This window comes from Chroicocephalus ridibundus, chromosome 1 (genome assembly GCF_963924245.1).
Source record: "Chroicocephalus ridibundus chromosome 1, bChrRid1.1, whole genome shotgun sequence".
NCBI classification, from domain to species: Eukaryota; Metazoa; Chordata; class Aves; order Charadriiformes; family Laridae; genus Chroicocephalus; species Chroicocephalus ridibundus.
The window spans coordinates 92,560,990-92,585,621 of record NC_086284.1 but is presented as its reverse complement, the minus strand read 5'-3'; the positions used below and the strand labels follow the sequence as shown (position 1 = coordinate 92,585,621).

General features: G+C 39.7%; 1 protein-coding gene across 2 annotated transcripts in view; it reads left to right on the top strand.

Moving 5' to 3' along the window:
• The window catches only part of TAB3 (TGF-beta activated kinase 1 (MAP3K7) binding protein 3), a 50,922-nt gene extending 31,135 nt beyond the window's left edge, over positions 1-19,787 (top strand). The window contains exons 3-8 of one of the 2 annotated variants that reach the window (XM_063343577.1): positions 4,604-5,738; positions 5,919-6,056; positions 9,183-9,343; positions 11,784-11,877; positions 14,095-14,178; positions 17,213-19,787. In XM_063343577.1, coding sequence (XP_063199647.1) covers positions 4,604-5,738; positions 5,919-6,056; positions 9,183-9,343; positions 11,784-11,877; positions 14,095-14,178; positions 17,213-17,355 — 1,755 coding nt within the window. In that variant the 3' untranslated portion in view covers positions 17,356-19,787. Of the gene's footprint in view, positions 1-4,603; positions 6,057-9,182; positions 9,344-11,783; positions 11,878-14,094; positions 14,179-17,212 lie in introns of both variants that reach the window. The other variant, XM_063343570.1, reaches the window with a different exon arrangement.
• The last annotated feature ends 4,845 nt before the right edge of the window (positions 19,788-24,632 follow it).

Below are 24,632 nucleotides of genomic sequence, written 5' to 3'. Positions count from 1 at the left end.
AGGCAACAAAAGGAACCTTGTGGGTGGTGCCTGCCACAGGCAGCCTGATCAATGGGAGCTCATTGATGGAGCCTTCTTACTCCAGCTGAAGCAGGCTCTTGTCCTGCTGGGGACTTCAGCCACCCCGACATCTGCTGGAAAAGTAGCACAGGAATCCAGAAGATCCAGGAGACTCCTGGAGTGCATCGAAGATAACTTCTTAAGCCAGGTAATAGGCAGGCTCACCAGAGGGGATGCAGTACTGCACCTGATGGTCACCAACATAAGTGAGCTAATTGGTGATGTCAAGATTAGAGGGAGCCTGGGCTGCGGTGATCATGCACTGGTGGAGTTTGCAGCCTTGAGGGATATGGGTCAGGGGAAGAGTAAAGTCAGGACCCTGAATTTCAGGAATGCAAACTTAGAGTTCTTCAAGGAGTTAGTCAATAGGATCCCCTGGGAAACTGCCCTCAGGGACAAGGGAGCAGAACAGAGCTGGCAGATCTTTAAGGATACTATCCGTAGAGTGCAAGACCTCTTGATCCCCAGGTGTAAGAAATCAGGAAAGGAGGGCAAGAGACCAGCATGGCTGAGTCAAGACCTGCTGGTCAAACTAAAGGGCAAGTAAGAGATGCACAGGCAGTGTAAGCAGGGACAGGTATCCTGGGAAGAGTATAGGGACACTTCCCCGGTTTTGAAAGGATGGGATCAGGAAGGCCAAAGCGTGGCTGGAGATGAACTCGGCAAAGGATGCAAAGAACAATAAGGGCTTCTGTAGTTATGTCAACCAGAAAAGGAAGGTCAAAGAAAAGCACACACATCACACCCCCGCCCCCCCACCCTGAGTTGAGCAAGACTGGCAAACTGGTAACAATGGATGGGGAGAGAGCTGAGGTACTCAACAACTTTTTTGCCTAAGTCCTCACTGGCAACCTCTCTTCCCACATCTCTTGACTGGATGGATTGCAAGGCAGTGACTGGGGGAGAAAAGTCCCTCCAACTGTAAGAGAAGATCAGATTGGTGACCACCCGAGGAACCTGAACATACAGAAGTCTATGGGACCCGATGAGATGCACCCCGGAGTCCTGAGGGAATTGGCTGATGTACTTGCCAAGCCACTATCCGTGATATTTGAAAAGTCATGGCAGTCAGGTGGCGTCCCTGGTGACTAGAAAAAGGGAAACACTACACCCATTTTTAAAAAGGGTAGAGAGGAGGACCCTGGGAACTATCGACCTGTCAGCCTCACGTCTGTGCCTGGGAAGATCATGGAACAGATCTCCTACAAGCTACGCTAAGGCACATGAAGGACATGGACGTGATTCGAGACAGCCAGCATGGCTTCACCAAGGGCAAGTCCTGCCTGACTAACCTCGTGGCCTTCTATGATGGAGTCACTACATCAATGGACAAAGGAAAAGCTATGGTTGACATCTATCTGGACTTCTGTAAGGCCTTTGAAGCGGTCCCCTGCAACATCCTTCTCTCTAAATTGGAGAAGTATGGATTTGATGGATGGACTGTTCTGTGGATGAGGAATTGATTGGATGATCACAGCCAGAGGGTAGTGGTCCATGGCTCAAGGTCCAGGTGGAGACTGGAGACAAGTGGTGTCCCTCAGAAGTCCAAACTGGGACCAGTGCTGCTTAATATCTTCACCAATGAAATAGAGAATGGGATTGAGTGCACCCTCCGTAAGTTTGCAGATGACACGAAGCTGAGTGATGCAGTTGACGTGCCTGAGGGACAGACTTGGGAAATGGGCCCCTGTGAACTTCATGAGGTTCAACAAGGCCAAGTGCAAAGTCCTGCACCGGGGTCAGGGCAACCCCCAGTATCAATGCAGGCTGGGGGATGAAGGGATTGAGAGTATCCCTGCTGAGATGGACTTGGGGGTAGTCAGCAATGTGCACTTGCAGCCCAGAAGGCCATCCACATCTTGGGCTGCATTAAAAAAAATGTGGCCAACAGGTCAAGGAAGGTGATTCTGCCCCTCTGCTCCACTCCTGTGAGACCCCACCTGGAGTACTGTGTCCAGTTCTGGAGCCCTCAGGACAGGAAAGACATAGACCTGTTGGACTGGGTCCAGAGGAGGGCCACAAAAATGCCTAGAGGGATGGAATACCTCCTCTATGAAGACAGACTGAGAGAGTTGGGGTTATTCAGCTTGGAGAAGAGAAAGCTCCGGGGAGACCTTATCATGGCCTTCCAGTACCTAAAGGGGGTCTACAGGAAAGATGGGGAGAAACGGTTTAGCAGGGCCTGTTGCAATAGGACAAGGGGTAATAGCTTTAAACTAAAAGGGGAAAGATTTAGACTAGATATAAGGAAGAAATTTTTTACAATAAGGGTGGTGGAACACTGGCACAGGTTGCCCAGGTGGTAGATGTGCTATCCCTGGAAACATTCAAGGCCAGGTTGGATGGGGTTCTGAGCAGCCTGATTTAGTTGAAGATGTACCTGCTCATTGCAGGGGAGTTTGGACTAGATGAGCTTTAAAGGTCCCTTTTCCAACCCAAACTATTCTATGATTCTATGATCTTTAAACCGATAAAATTAAAGAACCACTAACACTGCAGAAGCATATGGTGATCCATATCTACAATACAGTGTTCTGGATAGCTAGTTAACATTACATTGCAAATATCTGTCAAGTGTAGAATTTGTTTCCAAACCCACTTTATATTTGTTTTAAGATACCTGAGCTGGTTTCCATTGACCTATTGCAATTCGTGCTCTAGATTTAAACCAGTGTGAGTTTTGGACCTATTAACAATTGAGAGTACTTTGCAATGACAAATACATTTTATACCTTGAGAAAATCAGATTTGGTCTTGTCCTGTCTATGCTCTCTCTACCTCCACCCTGACAAAGTGACCTAAGGAAACTGAGGATTCTCTTTATGAAGTCCTGTTTAGATGGCAAGTGGCTGATGGTAGATGGCAAGTGGCTGATGGTAGATGGCAAGTGGCTGATGGTAGCAGTTAACTTTTTTGAGACTACCATCTTGGCACTGTGGTGCTGGGTATTATTACAAGGTCTGGTTTCCACATGTTACGGTTTTAAATTTTTCTGTGATACATGTGGATATTCCCATTGACCACTGGGGTCTAGAAAGGGAGATTGGCCTGAAGGGGAAATAGTCAGGGAGAAGTATCCCTAGAGTGAGAGCCATACATAATAAAGTGCTGGACTCTTCTGTCATGTTCGTTAGTGCATCTTCATCTGAGAGGATGCTGACTGTGTGTTCATCTGATAGTGAAATCATACGAAATTTTGGGAAAGTCATCTTCACTTTAGCATTAAGACTGACTAGGTATCAGTCCTTTAGAAAAGAAATGTAACTGTGACTTTTCAACCAACCAGATAGGCTGTTGAAAATTGTACTGCAAGGCCACAGGAGTATTAATATGTATACGAACTTTATATAGTGATAGTGTTTAAAATAGAGTGAAACCATTATTAATGTATATTTCTTAGAATGGTAATCTTCACACACCAAAGAAGGCGGGGGTGTATGCGTGTTATATAAATATATACACAATCGTTCTGGTAGGAGGTGGCGTATGTCATAGAAGGTACTAGTCTTGGATCACAAGTAACAAAGTTTGGATACTGAGGGCCAGATGTAGTTGAACTGGTCTTAAATTGATTTTTTTTTTCTTTAACTACTGTTTAAATTAAAAACTGAACCACATCTGGTACAGGCTGTTGGATGAGAAACTGGGGAGGAAAAACAATTAATGCACAATCTGGAATGTTTTCTAGTGATTTTACTCTTTCAGAAAAGCTATCACTCGTGTCGTTCTTTTAACAAGACTAGATTAAGCTAAAATGAGCGGAGAGGGGAAGAAGGGAAAGGAAATTCCCCATTATACATTTGATATGATTCATAATTTACTGTCTGTATAGTTTCAACTGCTGGCACCACAGAACAGATCAAACATTTACAGGAGTTATGATGTATGAATAAACCTTTTTTTTAGCCTTGATCCTGAAATTTTTAAAGGCAGTCGAAATTATGTCAGAATTGTAAGGTGCTTTATGGATTTGCCAGTACTTTTTCAGTGCTTATTCTGACTTCATTTTTAAGGCACTAAATTCTGTTCTACCAAGAGAAGCTGGTTTAAAATGTTGGACTTTTAAACTTTTCAGGTAAATCGAAATACTTAGGTAAACAGTAAAATAAAGGTGAAAACAGTAAACACTCCAGTAAACATTAAAACATCGTCTGCATTTTTGTTTTGATGTTCCAGAGTTTGCAATTTTGATCTAGTTTAATTTGATTTGTGGTGATGTTAGTAGTAGTTAATTGTACATACCTGTTCCTTGCAGAAAATAGCAAGAGTTGTAACCATTGCTTTCCCCAAAACTGGACTTGATTATTATTTTTTTTAGTATGTCATACTGTAGCTAGTGTTACTATAACATTTTTCTAGGTTCAATATGTACTGTGACCTAGAAGGTATTACCTTTGTTTCAAAATTCCTGTCTGTGAAATGTTATTCCTAGTTGTGTTCAAGCTAGGGTTGATTGCAGCTTCAGTTGAATGCTTGTTGCATGTTGAGCAGTGGCTTTTTCTTTTGCTATTTGACAATAATAGCTGTCCATTCTTACTCCTAGAACAACAACAACCTAGATGCCTGTTGTCGAGCCCTCGCACAGGAGAGCAACAAATACTTATATATGGAGTACCATAGTCCTGATGACACCAGAATGAATAGAAATAGCCTTTTGCACATTAATCTGGGTATTCATCCTCATACCAGCTATCATGCAGGGGATGGAGCTCAACTTAATGGTGGTCGTACACTGGTACACAGTTCAAGCGATGGACATATTGATCCACAACGCACAGCAGGTAAACAGCTGATATGCTTAGTTCAAGAACCACATTCTGCTCCCGCTGTTGTGGCAGCTTCTCCTAGTTACAATCCATTTTTCATGAATGACCAGAATAGAAATGCAGCTACTCCTCCTCCACAGCCACCTCCACAGCCATCTTCCATACAACCAGGAATGAACACGTCTGCTATGCAAGGCCCTCCTCCCACGTATATGCACATACCTCGGTACAGTACAAATCCCATTACTGTTACAGTATCACAAAACCTCCCCTCTGGACAGAGTGTACCCAGAGCTCTACAAATTCTTCCACAGATTCCAAGCAATCTTTATGGGACTCCTGGCTCTATTTATATAAGACAAACATCTCAAAGTTCTTCAGGACGACAGACTCCTCAGAATACACAGTGGCATTCATCGCCACAGGGCCCAGTTCCACATTATACTCCCCGTCCTCTACCTGTGTATCCACATCAACAGAACTATCAACCTTCTCAGTATTCTCCTAAACAACCCCAGATCCCTCAGTCAGCTTTTCGATCACCACCGCCATCCCAGTGTCCCTCTCCCTTTGGCTCGCCTCAACACCAAGTTCAACCTCCTCAGTTGGGTCATCAGAGTTCACATGTTTTCATGCCTCCTAGTCCTTCAACTGTCCCACCTCATCCATATCAGCAAGCATCCCAGACTTTTCAAAAACAGGGCGGTCACTCTGTATCGTATCTTCCTCCTTTTGCTGGACCTAGTTTATCCAAAGGTTCCATGAATAAAATAGAAATTACAGTTGAGCCACCGCAAAGGCCTGGGACTGCAATGAACAGAAGTCCTTCACCAATAAGTAATCAGCCATCTCAACGAAACCAGCACCCGCTGTATACAGCCACTACTCCTCCTTCAAGCTCTCCATCAAGAGGTATGTCAGGTCAGCCCAAACCTCCATTTAGTGTTAATCCGGTATATATTACCTACACTCAACCAACTGGACCTACAGGTGCACCAACACAGTCTCCTCGGGTAATGGTATCTCAGCCAAACCCAACCATTTTTAAAATCACAGTAGGTCGAGCACCGACTGAGAATCTTTTAAATTTAGTGGACCAAGAAGAGCGTTCTGCAGCACCAGAGCCGATTCAGCCTATTTCTGTAATCCCAGGATCTGGAGGAGAAAAAGGAAGCCATAAGTATCAGAGGAGTTCTAGTTCTGGATCAGACGACTATGCTTACACTCAAGGTAAATGTTTCACCCTACAAATTGTGTTATTGTAAAATGCATTTTCAGCTTGATTTTGCTACTTGCTAAGTGAGAATTTTTGAACGTGCACAGAGAAGAATAGAAATTGCACCAAAAATCATCTAATGAGAGAGTTTGTTCTGATTTTTAAAAAAAATTGCCAAATTTCAGTCTAATACTTTTATTAGTATTAGACTTCTAATCCAATATCTTCTAATACAGAATTTCTGAGGTTCTTGCAGTTGCTATGCTTTTGATGTTAGAGGAATTTCTTAAAAGAAAACAGTACAACTAACGAGTAAATGGTTTGTTAATATACTGTATGTCTGGTTTGTAAATTCTGTGTTGAAGAACTGAGTTATAAATTTACATGTGTATTTTATTATTTTTGGTATTTGTTCCGTACTCGGGTGCTTTATAAAACTTGAAGCACTAACATCTGGAAGGAATTTGAATCCAATTTATTTGGTTTAGATTGAAGAGTATTAAGTGAGAGGAGAGAGAGGTAGGGTTGCAGCTAAAATTACTTCAGGTGTCAATACAAAACATATTTTTGTTTTGAAAGGTATTAAAGTAATTATTTTGGAGAACTTAATAGAGAGTTTTGAAACAGGAGGAAGAGATTGGCAGACAGATTTTAGGAAATGTGTTCTGCTGCATAGGGATAGAACATAGTCTTAATGCCATGTATAAATGAAGAATTAAGTAATTTAAAAAAAAAAAGGTGAAATCTAACCTTTAGCTGAGAACTGCTTTTTGTCAGAGTAATCTGCTTTGTAGATTTGAAACATTTAAAACTGAGCGAATGAATCAGTCTGCAAGCATTCAAACCAATCATTTGGGATAATGACAGAATGATAACCAGCAGCAATTATTTAAAGAATGTGCTTTGTTTCTGGATTTGTGTTTGGAAAAGAGAGTCTGTTCCTCCATTGCTCCTTCTAGCCTTCCTTTCCCTTTAGAGCTGAAATAATGGTTATAACGCTGCCCTGTAGTTCTTGATTAATTATTTTGCTTTGTGTCTTTTGATCTATTCTAACTAATCAACAAAGAGCTGTTCTGTACCTCGTAGACCCTATTTGAAATGTTATTTAGACAAAACGAACACTAGTACGTCTGTAACTCCTAGGCCTTATGCTTTGTTTGGTAGAGTCCCTATTACAGTTTCATTAAAGATTGTCAGGTGAGAAAACTATAAGTAGCTTAACATAACTGTGAAAAAACTTATTCTGAAATGCCGAAATCTGGTTTTGGCTTTGTATCTTTGACTAGATTTGTGTATTTTGAAAACAAAAGCAATAAAACCAGTTAGTATATGCTTTTTGGGGCATCTGCTTTTGTGGCAATACCTACTGCAGCTGTGACTTTATTATAGCCTTTGGTATTGCTACACTCTGAACTCTTGATAGAAATAAATTGTAGAAGAATAAACATTATATTCTTTACTACCACAAAGGAGTCCTAAAGAGGAGTATATTTAACAGCTTAATATAGGGAACAAGTTTATTTAATTTTCGCTTGAATATGAACCATTGTGAAAAGTGTTACCAAAAATCTATTCTGATGCCTGTGTTTCTACTGTTTCTTTGTAGTGTGAGTCACGTTTGATGAGTTGTACTAGAGTATGATGCAAAGCTATGTAATGTAGTCATATCAGATGTTAAGTTGGAGGAGTCGCACAAAGACAAGGTTTGATAGTAATAGTGGAAAATCATACAGCCTGGTAGCTGTACCTTTGGTATGGTTTCTTTTAATTTTGTGATCTCTGAAACTACTTGGATAACTTTTGTACTTCAAAAAGTAGAGAACAGTTCAGTAATACTGGTGCCTGTATTATAAAAACATCTGATGTTATTCTTGGATAGGATTTTCAGTGTTTATTCTTTTGCCATGAATTTGTGGATCCATACAAAATCCAAAGTATAGTGCTACTTTTTTTTTGCGCAGAATACTGACATCTGATAAAAAGCACTGTCATTTTTATACTCCCGACTGGTTGGGATTTTTTTTAATCCTCCCCCAGTAAGCTGTGTCATATTGTTCCTTATTTTTCTAACTTTTTTTTTTTAGGTAGTATGCAAATATCCTTGAGATGTTATGTGGTTTTTCTTTGCCTCTGTTAGGGTTGAAGAAAAGGGCAGATGCTGGATGGTGCTTTGTATGAAGAAGCATTTTGCAGATTCTACATTGTCTTCATACATTTGAACAGTTTGCTGGAACAGTGTTATATGAGCAGTGTGCTTGCCTGAATACCCACAGCGAATTTCTCTTATTTTTCTCTGTACTAGGAGACTTCAGTCAGATAAAAACAGCCAGATCAGGAAGTATTAAGCATCACGCTAATTAACTTGGACAGTTTTGCATCATGATGAAATACTGAGAAGTGTCTTCCTGCAGAAACTGAATATTATTTTCTAGCTACTCAAGATTCTTTCTTTCACTGCTCTGGGAGCCTAACATAGAGTCATAAATTTCAGTACCATGACAGAAATATGACCCCCTTCTTATTTTCTGGATTGTCTCATCTGTTTTATTGAAGTTCTATAGTTTTGCCTTTCAGCACTGCGAAACTTATGGTATTGAGAATTACAGGACTCTCTGAAAAGCTAAGACTACTTAAAGTTATTATACCATAATCTGTAATAGCAGTGAAAAAAATTCAGGACTGACATTTGGCTAATGTCTTAAGGCTAGTGTGACAGCTGCTATTGAGCAGCAGATATGAAGTGTGTGTTACCTTCTGATCTTACCTCTGGTGTTTATTTTTTTTTGTCAGTACAGTATTAATATAACTAGGTTGCTGTTTCATCCTGAGAAGCTGTCTCCTTGTACAGGTGCCTTTGTATTTTTGAGACGAGAAAGACCAAATGCAAAAAAAGAAGCTTTGACCAAAATGGTAATATCAACTTCAAGTTACTGTCTAAACTGTGTTTTTATTCTGGAAGAACTTTGTTCTAAATTGTAGTTCATTTGGCATGAAAGCATCTTCACACTGATATTTGGCTGCATGTTTATGATCACTTTTTTTTTCCAGAAAGGTCACTCATGAATCTTACGCATAAGTTAAGAATTTAGTTTTCCATGGGTTTGTGTATTAGTAACTATTTCTTCCATGTAAAATATTAGCCTTGCTGTTACATCAACGAGCAAGGATGGAGAGATTAGCAAAGGAACTGAAGATAGAGAAAGAAGAGCTTGAACGCCTAAAAGCCGAAGTCAATGGTATGGAGCATGATCTAATGCAGAGGCGGCTTCGAAGAGTTAGCTGTACAACTGCAATTCCAACAGTAAGCAATTTGTTAGTATTTTAAATCAAGATATGAATTTATTTTTTTGTGTGTTTTCATGAACTAGTGTTGTACAAAACAATACTTAGGAGTATAAAATCTTGACTGGAGATTATTTTTTGTAAGTTCTTGGCTTGTTGTAAGCCAGTTCTTATAATTTAAGAAACAGGTATATGTCAGGCTTTTAGTGCTCACAGCAGAATTTCTGAATCTTGTGTACATGTGCTTTTCTGGACCACAGAACTGAATAGATAGTTAAGTTCCTAACAACCTGTAAAAGAGTATGTCCAAGTCTATTTAAACATCCCAAGCCATATACAACTTCGTGTTCATGCAGCACGGTTTCACTTTTTTTTTTTTATAAAAAGGGTATTTTTTCTATGTTGAGGTATTTTGAGTAGTTGCATCTCCTAGACAATCTATTTCCTATTTAGTAGGTACAGGATATGCCAAGTAACTTCCAATGGTGGTGTCACCTCAAACAGTTGGCACCTCTCTCCTCTTTTCTTTGTTGGTTCTTCCTATCTGCGTGACTTCCACCTGCTGCAAGTGACTCTAGCCCAAATATCTATGTGGCTCTGATAAAAGAATTCATCAGACTGAAAAATAACTTCTGCTTTGTGCAGTTGTTAGCCAAATCAGTTTAGACTTACTCACTGTGTTGATGTAAACAATGCACACAGATGTAGGCTGGAAGGCATAGTAGGAGCTGTTAGCTGCTTAACTAGTATGGCCGCTGTATGTCTCACCCGTCTCAGGGCAGCATTTGGCAGGTATGTTCCTGGGAGGAATATAGAGGTGTTGTCTGAGTGTGCAAGGATGAGGTTAGGAAAGCCAAAGCCCGACTGGAGTTGAATCTAGCACGGGATGTCAAAGACAAAAAGAAGAGCTTCTGTTAGGACATAGGGGACAAAAGGAAGGCTAGTGAAAATGTGGGCCTATCGCTCAATGAGACCTGGTTACATAGGGCATAGAAAAGGCTGAGATACTGAATGCCTTCTTTGCCTCAGTCTTCACAGGCCTTCAGGAATCCTGAGTCCCAGGGACCCTGGGAAAAGTCTGGAGCAGGGAAGGTATACCCTTGGTGAAAGAGGGTCAGGTCAGGGAATACTTAAGCAAAGTGGGCATACATGAGTTTGTGGTCCTGCGTGGGATGTCACACGAGTGCTAAGGGAGCTGGCAAAGAAGGCTAATGATATCCTGAGCTGCATTAGGAGTGTTGTCAGCAAAGGGAGAGAGATTACCCTTCCCCTTTATTCAGCACTGGTGAGGCCACACTTGGAGTATTGTGTCCAGGAGCGGGCTCCCCAGTACAAGAGAGAGACGTGGTCATACTGAAGAGTCCAGTGAAGGGCCACAAAGATGATTAAGGGACTGGAGCATTTCTCCTGTGAGGACAGGCTGAGAGAACAGCCTGGAGAAGAGAAGGCTCAGGCAGGATCTTATCAATGTATATAAATACCTGAAGGGAGGTTGTGAAGAGAACCACAGAACCAGAGACAGTGGGTGCAAACTGCAACACGGGAGGGTCCCTCTGCACATCAGGAATGACTTTTTTACTCTGTGGTTGACTGAGCACTGGCACAGGTCTCCCAGATTGGTTGTGGAGTCTTCATCCTTGGAGATATTCAAAAGCTGTTTGCCGTCTGGGCAGAGGGGTTGGATCAGATGATCTCCAGAGGTTACTTCCAACCTCAAACATTCTGTGACTTTGTGATTCTGTCTGTGATGCTGGCGTGTATCCTAGGATAGGATAGTTATTCCTATATACATGTTAATAATCACTGCTGCTAGCATAAAGAACACTATTACAGTAACTTGCGGTTTCTTAATGATAATGCAAATATATGGACTGATATATTTGCATATATATATAAAATATATATGCAGATATATATAAAATATAAATGATTATTCTGTTAAGAATAATTAATGGCTTGCAGCATTGAATGATTTAAATATACTGGGCTAGAAGGTTTGGCATGTTGGAGCTCCTTGGGGTGATGCATAAATAAACTTCTGACCTTATTCGGCTATAATCAAGTAATAATTAATGTGAACTTCAGCTTGCATTCTGTTTTCTGATCATTTTGATGTAAACTCATGTAGCAAGTCATCAATTTATGCAGAATTTCATAAGGTGTATGTTTTTATAAACGGGCTCAGCTATGTCTTCTTACTAATGAATTTTAGTATTAAGTGATTTGTTCATTTTTGTTGATTTGGTTTGTTTTGCTCCTCAAATGCCAATAGAAGAATGTTTTTTGAGGGAATAAATTGGGTAGAGGGGATGGGACAGACAGTGGAATCCATGTTTTTCAGTGCCTTATCTATACTCAGTTTCTAATAAAGCCATTAACAAAGATACAGCAATGTTATTTCTATGTCAGATAAGATACTGACTTTACCACAATTACTATTTTGGGTTGTTTCTTTCTAGTCTGAGGAAATGACCAGATTGAGAAGCCTCAACAGACAGCTTCAGATAAATGTTGACTGTACACTGAAAGAAGTTGATCTCCTTCAATCTAGAGGTATAGAATTAATAATTTTTTAAAAAATGTAATTTAAATACGGGAGGAGTGTTACAGATGACACCAGGTTAGGCAGAAGTATTGATCTGCTTGAGGGTAGGGAGGCTCTACAGAGGGATCTGGACAGGCTGGATTGATGGGCCATGGCCAGTTGTATGAGGCTCAACAAGGCCAAGTGTCGGGTCCCGATCGTGGGTCACAACAACCCCATGCAGCATTACAGAGAGTGTGGAGCATGGCTGAAGAGCTGCCTAGCAGAAAAGGACCTGGGGATGTTGGTTGACAGCTGTCTGAATATGAGCCAGCAGTTTGCCCAGGTGGCCAAGGTGGCCAGTAGCATCCTGGCTTATATCAGAAATAGTGTAGCCAGCAGGACTTGGCGATCATCCCCCTGTACTCAGCCCTGATGAGGCCACACCTCAAATACAGTGTCCAGTTTTGGGCTCCTCACCACAAAAAAGACATTGAGGTGCTGGAGTGCATCCAAAGAAGGGTAATGAAGCCGTTGAAGGGTGTAGAGCACACATCTTATGAGTAGTGGCTGAGGGAGCTGGAGTTGTTTAGTCTGGAGAAAAGGAGGCTGAGGGGAGACTTCATCACTCTCTATAACTGCCTGAAAGGAGGTTGTAGTGCAGTTGGGATTGGTCTCTTCTCCTAAGTAACAAGTGATAGGATGAGAGGAAAAGGCCTCAAGTTGCACCAGGGGAGGTTTAGATTGGATATTAGGAAAAATTTCTGAACTGAAATGGTTATCAAGCGTTGGAACAGGCTGCCCAGGGAAGTGGTTGAGGCGCCATCCCTGGAGGTATTTAAAAGCCGTGTAGATATGGTGCTTAGGGACATGGTTTAGTGGTGGTTTTGGCAGTGTAGGTTAATGGCTGGACTTGACGATCTTCAAGGTCTTTTCCAACCTAAATGATTCTATGATTCTAATATAGTATGTGATTAAATATGAATACTTGGACTCTTTAAAGTTCAGTTTTGATATCAATATCAGCTTTCCTCTAAAAGGTGTCTTTTTCATTTGCAACCTGATAAACTTCACTTGCTAATCTTTCTGTTGGCCAAGTTATATTACATTAGCAAGAAAGCGGTGACTAAAAAGTGACTTTGTCAAGAGCAAATTTTAAAAAAACCAACTCCTTACTGAAGCTTCTTTACTTAAAAATTTAACTTTTTGCTAACAAAGGCTCTGACAAAGTAGTACAAAATAGAACTACAGGTTGCAATCAAGAAGTTGGCAAACGGAAATCTACTTAGGTCTTTTTCTGCAACAGAAACTTGACATAGAATCATGGAATTGCCTAGGTTGGAAGGGACGTTTCAGATCATCTATTCCAGCCATCAACCTAACTCTGACAAAAAACATCACTAAACTATATCTCTTAAGCACTGTGTCTGCCCGTCTTTGAAATACCTCCAGGGATGATGCCTCAACCACTCTCCTGGACAGCCTATTCCAAAGCTTAATAACCCTTTCAGTGTAAATTTTTTTCCGAATATCCAGTCTAAACCTCCCCTGGCACAACTGGAGGCCGTTTCCTCTTGACCTATCAACTGTTACTTGGGAGAAGAGACCCACACCCACCTCTCTACAGCCTTCTTTCAGGTAGTTGTAGAGAGCGATAAAGTCTCCCCTCAGCCTCCTTTTCTCCAGGCTAAACAACCCCAGCTCCCTCAGCTGCTCCTCGTAAGACTTATTCTTCAGCCCCTACACCAGCTTCGTTGCCCTTCTCTGGACCCGCTCCAGCACCTCAATGTCCTTTTTGTGGTGAGAGGCCCAAAACTCAACACAGTACTCGAGGTGGGGCCTCACCAGTGCCAAGTACAGGGGGATGATCACTTCCCTAGTCCTACTCGCCACACTGTTCCTGATACAGGCCAGGATGCTGTACAGTCAAATAGATTAGAATATGCATAGTCCTCCTTCTTTACCAAGAACGTGTCCTTCAGAAAGATTTATGTTTTCACATATTTTTAAAGCAATACAGAACATTGAGCTAGAGTTGATTCTGCAATATGGGATTAGCCTGCTAAATATTACTAGAATCGTCACAAAACTGAAAGTACATGACAAAAGTCTACTCGGGAAAAAGCTAATCTATGACATCATAATAAAAAGGTGTATAAAATCTGAAGCCTCTAGATGTTCATATCACTGGCATAGGCATGTAAATAACCTTGGAGTTACGCTTTCTTACTTCTCTCTTCTGACAGGGAACTTTGATCCGAAAGCCACGTGTAACTTCTATGATAACATAGAGCCTGGTCCTGTTGTGCCACCAAAGCCATATAAAAAGGGTAGGTCAACAAAGAAGCATCAAATTACCTAGTCTGCATTGAGAAAGCTGCTTTTTTTTCTTTCCCTTCTTTTTCTAGAAATGCCTGTGATGATAGGATGCAATTCTAATTAGTATAATTTTTCTATATATATAAACTGAAACAGAACATTTTTATATAAGTGCAGTAATCCTGGCTACAACTTGTTTTCCTCAGGCAGGTTGTTGCAAATGAATGTTCTGTTAATACGTTGTTTGTAAATACTGTTGTTCACTATTAGAAGTAGAATTGAAAGCATACAAACTTCTATGCGTTAACTTGAGCTTCCTAATCACGGGGTTTTTTTTAAATACTTCTAGGTTAAAAGCTCTATGTCAGGTTTGTTTGGCTGTCTTGTAATACGTGTTGTTAGGATTTTATAGTTTAGTTAGCATCTTTTATGCAAGTTTAATTGGTCACAGCAACTCTTTAAAATTTGCATTTATATTTTAATTATATTTTAACTTGACTTGTCACGCTTTACCTATTTGTCGTGCAGAGTATGAATTTCACAGTAGCCCTGAAGTTTTAGCACAGCAAGAGCTTCAGACATTTTAAGGACCAAGACAGAACATTTTTCCTCACATTGGTCTAAAGAGATAACAGCGTCCAGTTGTAGAAGTTTATGACTGATTTCTAAAACTTTCTGTGCTAATTGTATAGTATCTAGGATTCATATCCAGCTGAGAACACTCCAGTTTTACCTAAGCACAGAAGCTTAAACCATTTAGTCTCAGTTTTTGCCCAGTGAAGATTCAGACAGTACATCCCGGAGTGACTCAGCTCACCGTTAGCAGACACCTAGTGGCCGTGCAGCTCAGTAGCTCTCTAAACTCTGCTACTTTTAGTGGTGATTTTGTAGCAGAATCCTACCTTTTATCTGAGGTATTTTTGGACTTTTTTTTTTTTCTTTCTACTTCCTGAAACCTGTTAAAAGAATGGTTTCAAATGTTACCTTTCTGCTGAAATAGCCCGTCTGGGATCCTGTGCTGTGATATAGAGAAAACAGTGATCTCTTTCTCTGAAAATGTGTGATAAGACTTATAATTTCGTGTCTCCTCTTGCTGTAACTAACGTGTACTAAAATTGCTAGTGGAAAAGAAGTCACTTATGAATTGGTAATCACAGTCTGCTTGAAAATCCAGTTTTTGTAAATAAATTCTACTTGCTGATAAGCACTTCACAAAGGTTTTTGCACTTGTACAAAGGTGGTTTTTTTTTAATATGAATTTTGAATTCATATAAGGACACTTTCCCCCCTCTTTTGAAACAAGTATTTTACCCTTCAATATAATAAAATGCTTAGTATGTAGAAATTTAAAAGAAAGACAAGGCCCAGAACTACTGCTTGTGGATAAAAAAAAAAAAAAGCAAAAATACTGGGATGTGTTCCAGGAAAGACAGCAGCAGCGAGTGAGCGATGGCATGAAGGCAGCTGCCTGGATTCATGTTAAATTACAGTGGTCATATGGTTGATTTCAGGCACTACTACTTTGTGATGCTCAAATAGATTCTCTTAATGACACTAGCTGATTTGATTTATTATTGCAAAGCAAAATAACATGCAAAACTTGCATGAGAGAAGTGATTTTACTTGGCAGTTGGAAAGATAGTGTCTGGTAAGGATTTGTACAGCTTTTATAACTAGCTTCCTAGTTTTGTCTGTCAACTTATTAGAGATCAGTTTTAGGGCTGGTGTACTGTAATCTGACCTTGGCATTTAACACAGAATCATCAAAATATTATTATTTTTTTTTTCTTAAATTCCATTTCCTTAATATTCAGCTGTTGAAGGCGTGGGCAGACAGACAGATATGGGCAGATAAGGGTCTGGGCTGTACTGCCATCTGGCTAGTCAACATGAATGCAGTCTACTGCCCACACTACTTATTTTTGCTTAGGAGGAATTTGTTGAGGCCAAGCACTGTTAATGTGACTACACAACTTCTGGACTGAAGAGGGTTTACATCTAAGCAAGGAGGTTATTTTTATTTTCTTGAAGTATGTCTCTGAAGACAAACCTAAGTACTATTTGCACTAACTTTGTCATCAGCCATCTGCTAGATTTCTTAACAGATGACAGCAATGCGTGCGCGTTGAATTAAAAATTGCAGTCCTTTTTTACAACGTAAATTCTCTTACAATTAAGCTTTTCTACAGATGTTCGTTTAGCAGATGGGTATCTTAACCTTACCTTCTAGGTATGTGTGCTAATGTTGTTTTGAATATTAACATTTTGTAAAATGTTGTTTCCGCATCCTAGGAGTATTGTCATTTCTAGTATATTATATAACCCGTGGTCTTGAAGTGGTGGTAGGAGGCATCGGAAAACCGAGTCTCTGTGTGGGTTAGTGCCTAACGTATGATTTGCATACATACTCATTTTATGAATGAAAACATACTTAGGTGCTGCTTCACATACACACATCCCTGCTGCAAAGCCATGAGGAAGAAAAACAATCATCTTGTTTTGAAACAGGCCTACCATTTTATTTTTATATTGTATTTTCGTCAGCCTGGATAAATGCTAGAAAAAGATGCAGAAAATATATCATCTGTCAGACTGTTCGAATGGACGAAGTTAGAAGTAGTCTTTCACTTCAGGTAAAGTAGGGTTATTGGAATTTAGAATTTGGAAATAGTGTACTGTACGCAAATCTATGAAGTCATTCCTTAGCAGGATGGTGTTGCGGTGCCAGTAACAAACTTCTAGTACGTTTTAAGCTATTAAACCTATAGCAGTATTAGTGACTTAAAGCAGTGACTGCACTTTTTGTTTTTAAGGTACTATGGTTAAGTGACTCTTTACAGAAGTGAAATACTTTTAAATATTCACATTTCACAAATTGTATTAGAAGTGCTTTAGCAAAAGACCCTTAATGTTACCTAAGTGGAAAGGTTTACATGTTCATTTGAAGATAGAATGTCTAATGAGGTGACAAACCAGTAGTATGATCTTGCCTATCATCCTTCTCTTCTGAAATAAGAAAAAATGTTTTCCTTTGGCTTTTTTTAGAGCATCAAAACAGCTCCAAACAGACTCCACGGACTCAGCCAAGAGATGAAGACTTTGAAGGGGCTCCATGGAATTGTGATAGCTGCACCTTTCTAAATCACCCAGCACTGAATCGCTGTGAGCAGTGTGAAATGCCACGATAAACCTGAAAATCAGGAAGGGGCTGCATTGGGTTGAAAACAGGCTCTCAAGCCGTCAGCTGTAGAAGGAAACATGGGGAACCTTTCAGTCCATCTGCCCGGCCTTTGCCAGTCAACAGTCTTCATATTGCAAGGGGTGGGAGTAACGTGTTAAGATGTTTCTGCTTGTGCTACACTGAAAATAAATAAAGGGTGAAGTTCTTTCTTATCCCATTGCTGTGAGCAAAGCAGAAAATGAAACCTGAAAATGTAAAAGGATTAATTTTGGGAAGAATGTATACAGGAAAGCAAATAACTACTGGTGTTTAGTCCTGTGGTTATAGTTACTGCTTAGTGGCTCTGAAAAAAAAACAAACCACAAACTGTTGTTGTTTTTTTGTTTTGTTTTGTTTTTTTTTTTAAAAAAATTATAGGACTCTTAGTAATGGTGTGAAATGTTACACTTAACCAGAAAAACTGAAGAGCCAGAGCTGACTTAACCTGGCCGCAGCTAGCTGGAAAACAAAGGCTCCCTGTGCTTCTAGATTGTAAGCTACTGAAAAAGAAGACAGGTAAATGCAAGGATAAAATTTGCAACGTATAAAAAAACAAGGAGAAGGGTATTTGTAATTGCTGCTTTTTTTCAGGGTAACTTATGTCCACAAAACTTGCTGTTTGAAATAGTAACCTAAGGTGACTAAATGAGATACTGTATGAGTGTTACAGAGAGTTTAATCAGAGGTAGTTTTTTACAATCCTTTTTGCTTGTACAGTGCTCACCTGGCTGTGTCAACACTGGTAATAAACTAAGAATGAATTCTACCGTATTATGGATGAAAATACTGCTGCATGCTTTCATTAGGCCGTCGTGTTTCAAAGCTCAAAGTATGCTTTTATATACAACGATCTTCTAAGCCTGTGCTCTGCAGCAGGACAGTGACATATGCCAAACACAGACTACTCCAAATTCTGTTTGGAAGGCTTGAGCTCAGCCATGGTTGTGTATGAGAAGAGTTTGTACCCAGTTCCTTAGGCCTTTTCAGCTTCCAATTTGTGAAGAATTCATGATGTTTACAGCACAGAAGGTACTTTGTGCCCCAGTTCAAAGTTAGCTGAAAAATAATTAATCAATTAGCTCTTCAGTAAAGGTTTATTTGCACACTGTTAATAAACCAGCCTGTATAAAACAGCAGATGCCAGATCCTGAAAAACTATACACTGTATCCTTTTTATTTTGGTCAGGAAATATTTGCTGTAGGTTGAAGAACACAAGACTTGCAACTGAAAATCATACTGGTACTTTTAGGCATATGATATTCTGTATTATAAAGGTGATGTTCCATTTGTTTGAATGCTTCAGGTTGCTGTAATAAAGCACTCAATACTTGTGAAATCAAATTTGGGTTTGGGCAGCTGAATGATTATGTTACACAACTGTGCAACTGAGTAGGGTGTTGTTGTGTACTGGTCAGAAGCTGGTACAGTGCATTTGAGTTTTTACGTTATAACTTTGTCAAGATTCAGAGACGCAACCGAGCACGTCAGCTGAGTGACGGTAATTGACTTTGCAACTGTGAGGCAAAATGTGCTAGCTAAACCTTACCAGAAGAGATCTAAACTACTTCATTTTATATTGTTCTAAGCTCCTGGCAGCCACATCCATATGGTCAATTACCACAACTCATTTGATGTGTGATAACACGTTAAGCTGTGGTAGAACAATCATGTGTCTGAATCCTTATTTAAAATCAAGCATCGTTTATAAGGGGTGGGTGGAAGAAAACTCATCTTGACTGCATTGCGCAATCTGCTGTCTTCTCTCCCTGCAGTTTATAAAGATAACAGTAAAAAACCACACTGTGATCTTAGATGAGGAACCAATATTTTATCTGGCATTTTTCAATATGTTCTTGCACTAATTAAATCTTCAGCATAATTTTGAATAAGCTAAGAGATCTCCAGCAATCAGTGTGCACCACTGATGAGCAAAACAAAGTCAAAGGCATCAGAGATAGCCCTCCTTGCCTCCACTATGTGGGGAGCTCATCACACGTGGAAAGGGGTAAAAAAATTAGTCAGATGAAGTTAGAAGGCAAATATTAATGTTGTTCATGTAAGTGGACAGTCTGACAAAACTGAGACAACTAGAAAACAGATGAGCAGAAGCATTATACCTAGGATAAGCAGTACCATTGCTGTTATCAGCTGTATAATGAATTACTCAAAACAATACCAGTAACTTCATGACTTTTCTATCATGATGCCTTTGCCTTTGTATTATTTCAAATTTCTGTTCATTTGTACTTCTGTTGAAGTTCTAGAAGGATTTGTTTTTGCTGGAATTACAAAATGATAGCAACTGAAATGACAGTCAGCAAATGAGAGTAGGTGTGTCATGCATCAATACAGTTGTGCCATTTTCAGGCAGAATAGATGCTACTTTTGAAGGGGGGGGGGGGGAGAAAAATGCGTGCAGTCCAATAATTCCCTAAACTGTAATAACCGTAAGTGGAGACTTGCTAATCTTAGTCATAGCTTTACCAGAGGAAGAGAAGGAAGGCTGTCATGACTACAAGATCCTTTTTGGAAGACTGAGTGCCATTAAATTGCAAATTATTTCCTTCATACCAATAATTTTACTCCAGTTTTTCAATTACTCTCGTTTGTTGATTGTACAAAAAAACCCTTCTCTTGTATTCTTTTACTTGTAAATGCCCTCAAACATTTATAGTAAAGACTTTAAATGGTGCTTGAATATTTTTAGTTTGTTAGAATGTAAATTGTATTTTGAATATTGGAAGATCCGTTTTCCTTCTGAAAGCAGGCGATGCCGTTCACCCCCCAACTGAATCGTAGATTATGCCAAAAAGATTGGTTTATGTAATATTTATTGAATGCACATAAAACCCTAATGTCAGCTGGCATACAAAATGCACTGTATTGTATAAAACGTGTGTGTGTGTGAATGGTGGGATGCTAATGCCATTGTGTTGAGTTAATGCACTACTTGTGTTTTCTTTTTTTTCCTTAATGACTGAGCTTTCCCTCAACCATGCTACTAGGGTGGTAGAGTTTGTAACTGACTTGGACGTTCAGATATTCAAAATGACTTCACTGTTCATTGAAATTTTATAAGGCTTATTTTATATTTACTGTGCTATTAAGATGAATTCCCTTTAATTATAGAATACTACTGTAGTTTATTTAGAGTGGGGCTTGTGGAAAATGATTCAGAACATGGTAAACCAAAAGAAATGCTGAACTTTGGATCTACTTTTAATTTCATGTAATTATTAGTCTTGTTTGGGTGAAGAGGAAAGGGGTGGGAAGTCAAGCAAAAGGAAGTACTTTGTAAAACGTAGTCTTAGATCAGATTGAATTGTGTATCTGTGTGTCTGTGGTATGTGTGTGTTTCCCTTGAAAAATGGGAGGTGTGGTGAAAAGGTGTAATAATTCTTAAAAGAGCTGGTCTCAGTACTTTCTGATTATGATATACTACTAAATCACATTTTTTAAAAAAAAACTTTTCTTTCAGTTACTTTATCTGTCCCAGTTATACATCTCTCATTTCAATTTCTAAACACTTTTACATTTAATATTGATTGTAAACCCCCTTGAAGCTGAAATAAAAATACTTGAGTTGAAATGGGGACAAAACAAAATAAACCCAATAAAGAATGTTTTTAAAAAAGAATGTGAGAATATTAAATACGTTAAAAAAACCAAGCTTGTCATCAGGGTGATAGTTTTTGTTTTAAAATTCAGTGGTATACCCTAGAATGTGAAAATGACTATTCTGAGGAGAAGTGGACAGTTGGACATAAACAATTCATCAGCTTGTTTGGTCCCACAGAATTTACGTGCTCTGTAGTACAGTGACTCTTAAATCCCGTAAAGAAAGAAGACGTGCACAGATATCACATCTCATAGTCAGTACTGTCTCTATGTGCTGCTGCATTTGTTTCGTTTCAAAACGTCAATATTATATGAAGCTAGCCATGACTGAATTTTGCCAGATTTCTTCAGTTTGGGGCTTTCATTGCTGTTTATGTCCATAAATATCAATGCGAATATTTTTCTTGGTTTTGAATAAGCGGAAATCAATGGAGTTAATGCAATATTATAACCCTGGATTTTCAGTACCTTTGGAACCGATTTTAAAAAAACTGTGTTCTTGAAACTTATTTATTTATGGTGGCACCAGTGTATCTAATCCATATTTCCTGCTGTGTGAAACCCTGTTAAATTTTTTCATTAAAAAAAAAAAGAAGACACGATCTTGTTTAATCCTGTATATATGGTGTCTACATTCTAGATTTGTGTATGCTGTGAATGAACTTATTACTAAGAGATGAAATTGTATAAAAGCATTCTGAGGCTATGCATGCATGGTACCTCCAGAAAGTGCATACTCCGAGGTGCAGATTCCTGCAAAAATAAATTAATAAAACTAAGCAAACATCACATCCTGCATTTGTTCTTGTATGTAGTAGGAAACATTTGGAAAATACAGCCTTTTTTGCTTTCATAGACCGATTGTTTCTGGTCTTCCACTAGAACCCATAGCTATAGCAAATTTGTTTCAGGGCTTTTGGGGTTTTCTTTGTGGTGACCAGTATGATTCTCGTGAGGCGATTGCTGAATGTTGAACAGGGGTCCAAATCCTGTTCCTGTGAACGTGGACAGCTTGTAGAAGCAGGAGTCCCATTTAGGCCATGGATATTCTGTGGAGCTGGTGTGGAAACGGGACATGGGATGTTCAGCGTGTGAAGTTCAGCTCATCCCTTTTATTTTGGAATGGAAAGCTGTTGCTAAAGGAGTGGCTTCACCTCCGCTAGCAGGTCATCACCTTCATCACCTCTTGTTTGGAGCCTTGATCGAAGGCATTCCTGCTTATCCTCAACAGGATTGAGCATCTGCATGAGAAAAGCCCATCTTCTCTGTAACCTGTTGTGGAAAGGCACAGCTCTGGGAGAGGACGGGGAATTTGAACTGCATAAATCAGTATGCAGGCGATTTATTAGTATGTTTTCTTAATTATCTTGGTTGTATCAGCTCACCATAATCTAAAACTTGAAAGTTCTGGAGCTCTGCTGCAGCTGTATTTTGCTCCCATGCAATTTCAGTCATTAGACACGTTCTGGTCTAACAAACCTACTGTGACTTTGGTTTTGAGCTTTTGTCAGCAGATGCATAAAATAATCTAGTTTTGCATTCATTTTGCTAAACAGAATTTAAAAAAAAATCAGGATAGATTTTTATTTTAATCAAGCATTCAATTCTTTCACTTTAGAAATCATTGTAATTGAAATACTTAGTTTCAAAGCTTTTAAAAAAAGTTAAAAAATGTCGAGGTACCTGTAAAATACATCATGCTAATGGTGAGCACACAAAGCCAAAAGACACCAGATCTAACAACTGCCAGCGGCCACTATTTTCTTCGTGTTTCCCTGAAGTCCTGAGGAGGAGAATCTGCTTGAAATAATTGCATAAAAATAGTTGATTTATTCACTGCTTGGTTTTGACAGTATTACGCCACCTCTTAAACCGGCGGTGCTTAGAGAGATGCTTTGTCTTGTGATCTGGTAAGTATCCCAGGAACTAAGTGCTGCTGCTTCTAATCCTTCAAGGTGATCCATGGTGCTGGGTAAGCAGGTACTGCATTGTCGTTAGCGGCACCCTCTCGGGTTGTAAACACGCTTTCTGGAAGGAGGTGACTCAGGTAACTAATTTCAGTCCTAGCGGCTGGACTCAAATCATTATATATTAAATGGGTTGCCTGACGTTTTGTGGAAGCCTTGTGGAGTTGTTATAGAAGGGTCTCTGTTAATTTTTAGACGGGGTCTGTGCTTGTGACGTGGTCTGGTTTGATGGTAAAAACCAGGCCAGACCCGTAAATTCCTCTTACAGGAGTGACGCTTTGTTTTACAAAATATTCTATCTCTCTAGAAGTAATGTTTTGATGTAAAAACAAATAAAGAGTTAAAAGGCATTCATAAAAACTGCAGATAATGTCTTTCCAGTTAGGCAAGACTTACAACCTTGCATGTATTTGCTGATTTTATAAGTTACGTTTTGGAAGATTTTGACAAACGAATTATCCTTTATTCCCAAACCATAGTGACCTTCTTGAAGTTAACCAAGTTTGCTTAAAAAATGGAGTAAATACAGTTCTGCGACTGCTTTAGAAACAAAATCTAAAAGCCTCCAAATGCAAACATGCAACATAAGTACTACTTGATTTTTCATTAAAAGCTTCGTTATTTATTTTTTTTTTAAGTGTTTTAGGAAAAAAGGTTAGGCATGTGCGAGTGGGTTTTATTTTTTCCTTTTTAGGAGAAATACGGAATAGTTTAGGAAAAATTTTGCTAGTTGAGGGAGGTTATCATAGGCTTGAAAGCGATACAGCTGTTGTATAACAATTGCTACCGAATTCCGGCGTTGGTCACAAAGACCAGGAGTGGTGGATTATGACAGCCAAAGCTGGGGCTTCGCTACCCTAAATTAGAGATGTAAGTCACAGCTCGATGCATATTCATCACGAGCTCTCCAGGGCTCTCTCCAGGTGTGTTCTCAAGTGTCCTGAACCAGCCTTGCAAATCCCTGGCACTGGGGATTGTATTTCACCCGCGATTTTTCTTTACCTAATTTTGAGCCTCTTCAATGAGCTCTAATGACTTGGCAAAGCTGAAGTTGCTTTTGGCCACGGAAACGTGACTGTGCGCAGAGTGCCTGTGTGCTGGAGAGAGCCTGGTGTGGCTCTGGCCAGGGTCCGGGTCTGTGCCTAAGTGGTACCCTGGTGACCCATCCCACGAGGAGGGGGAGAACAACAGCCAAATACCCTCTCCAAATGGATACGTGGGTTAGAGTAAGCAGGGTCTGAGAAAGCATTGCGGGGAATGACGTGCGTCTTTATGATCGTTTGTGAATCCTTTCCCCTAATTAGGTTTCTGTGTACGCTTTGCTTGCTTCATGATGAACAGCTGTGGTGGTGAAAAGCCTTGGTCATCTTCCATCACAGCAGATACTGAAGCCTAATGGATTGGCTTGGTTGCTCTTCCAGGTGACTGATTTTAACTTTCCCTCCCCACCCCCCCATATTTGTCTTAAATGATTGTTCATAGGCCAAAAAGACATTCTTTTCTCTTTTTTTTTTTTTTTTTTTTTTTTTGGCCGGTAATGATATATGAGCGTGAATCTGTCACTGGTCATTACCTTTTCAAACTGAAAGTTTCAAAGCTCACCTACAGTGAGTAGGTAACGAGCTGTGCGCGCATTCACACTCTTCTTCACAGCAGTGA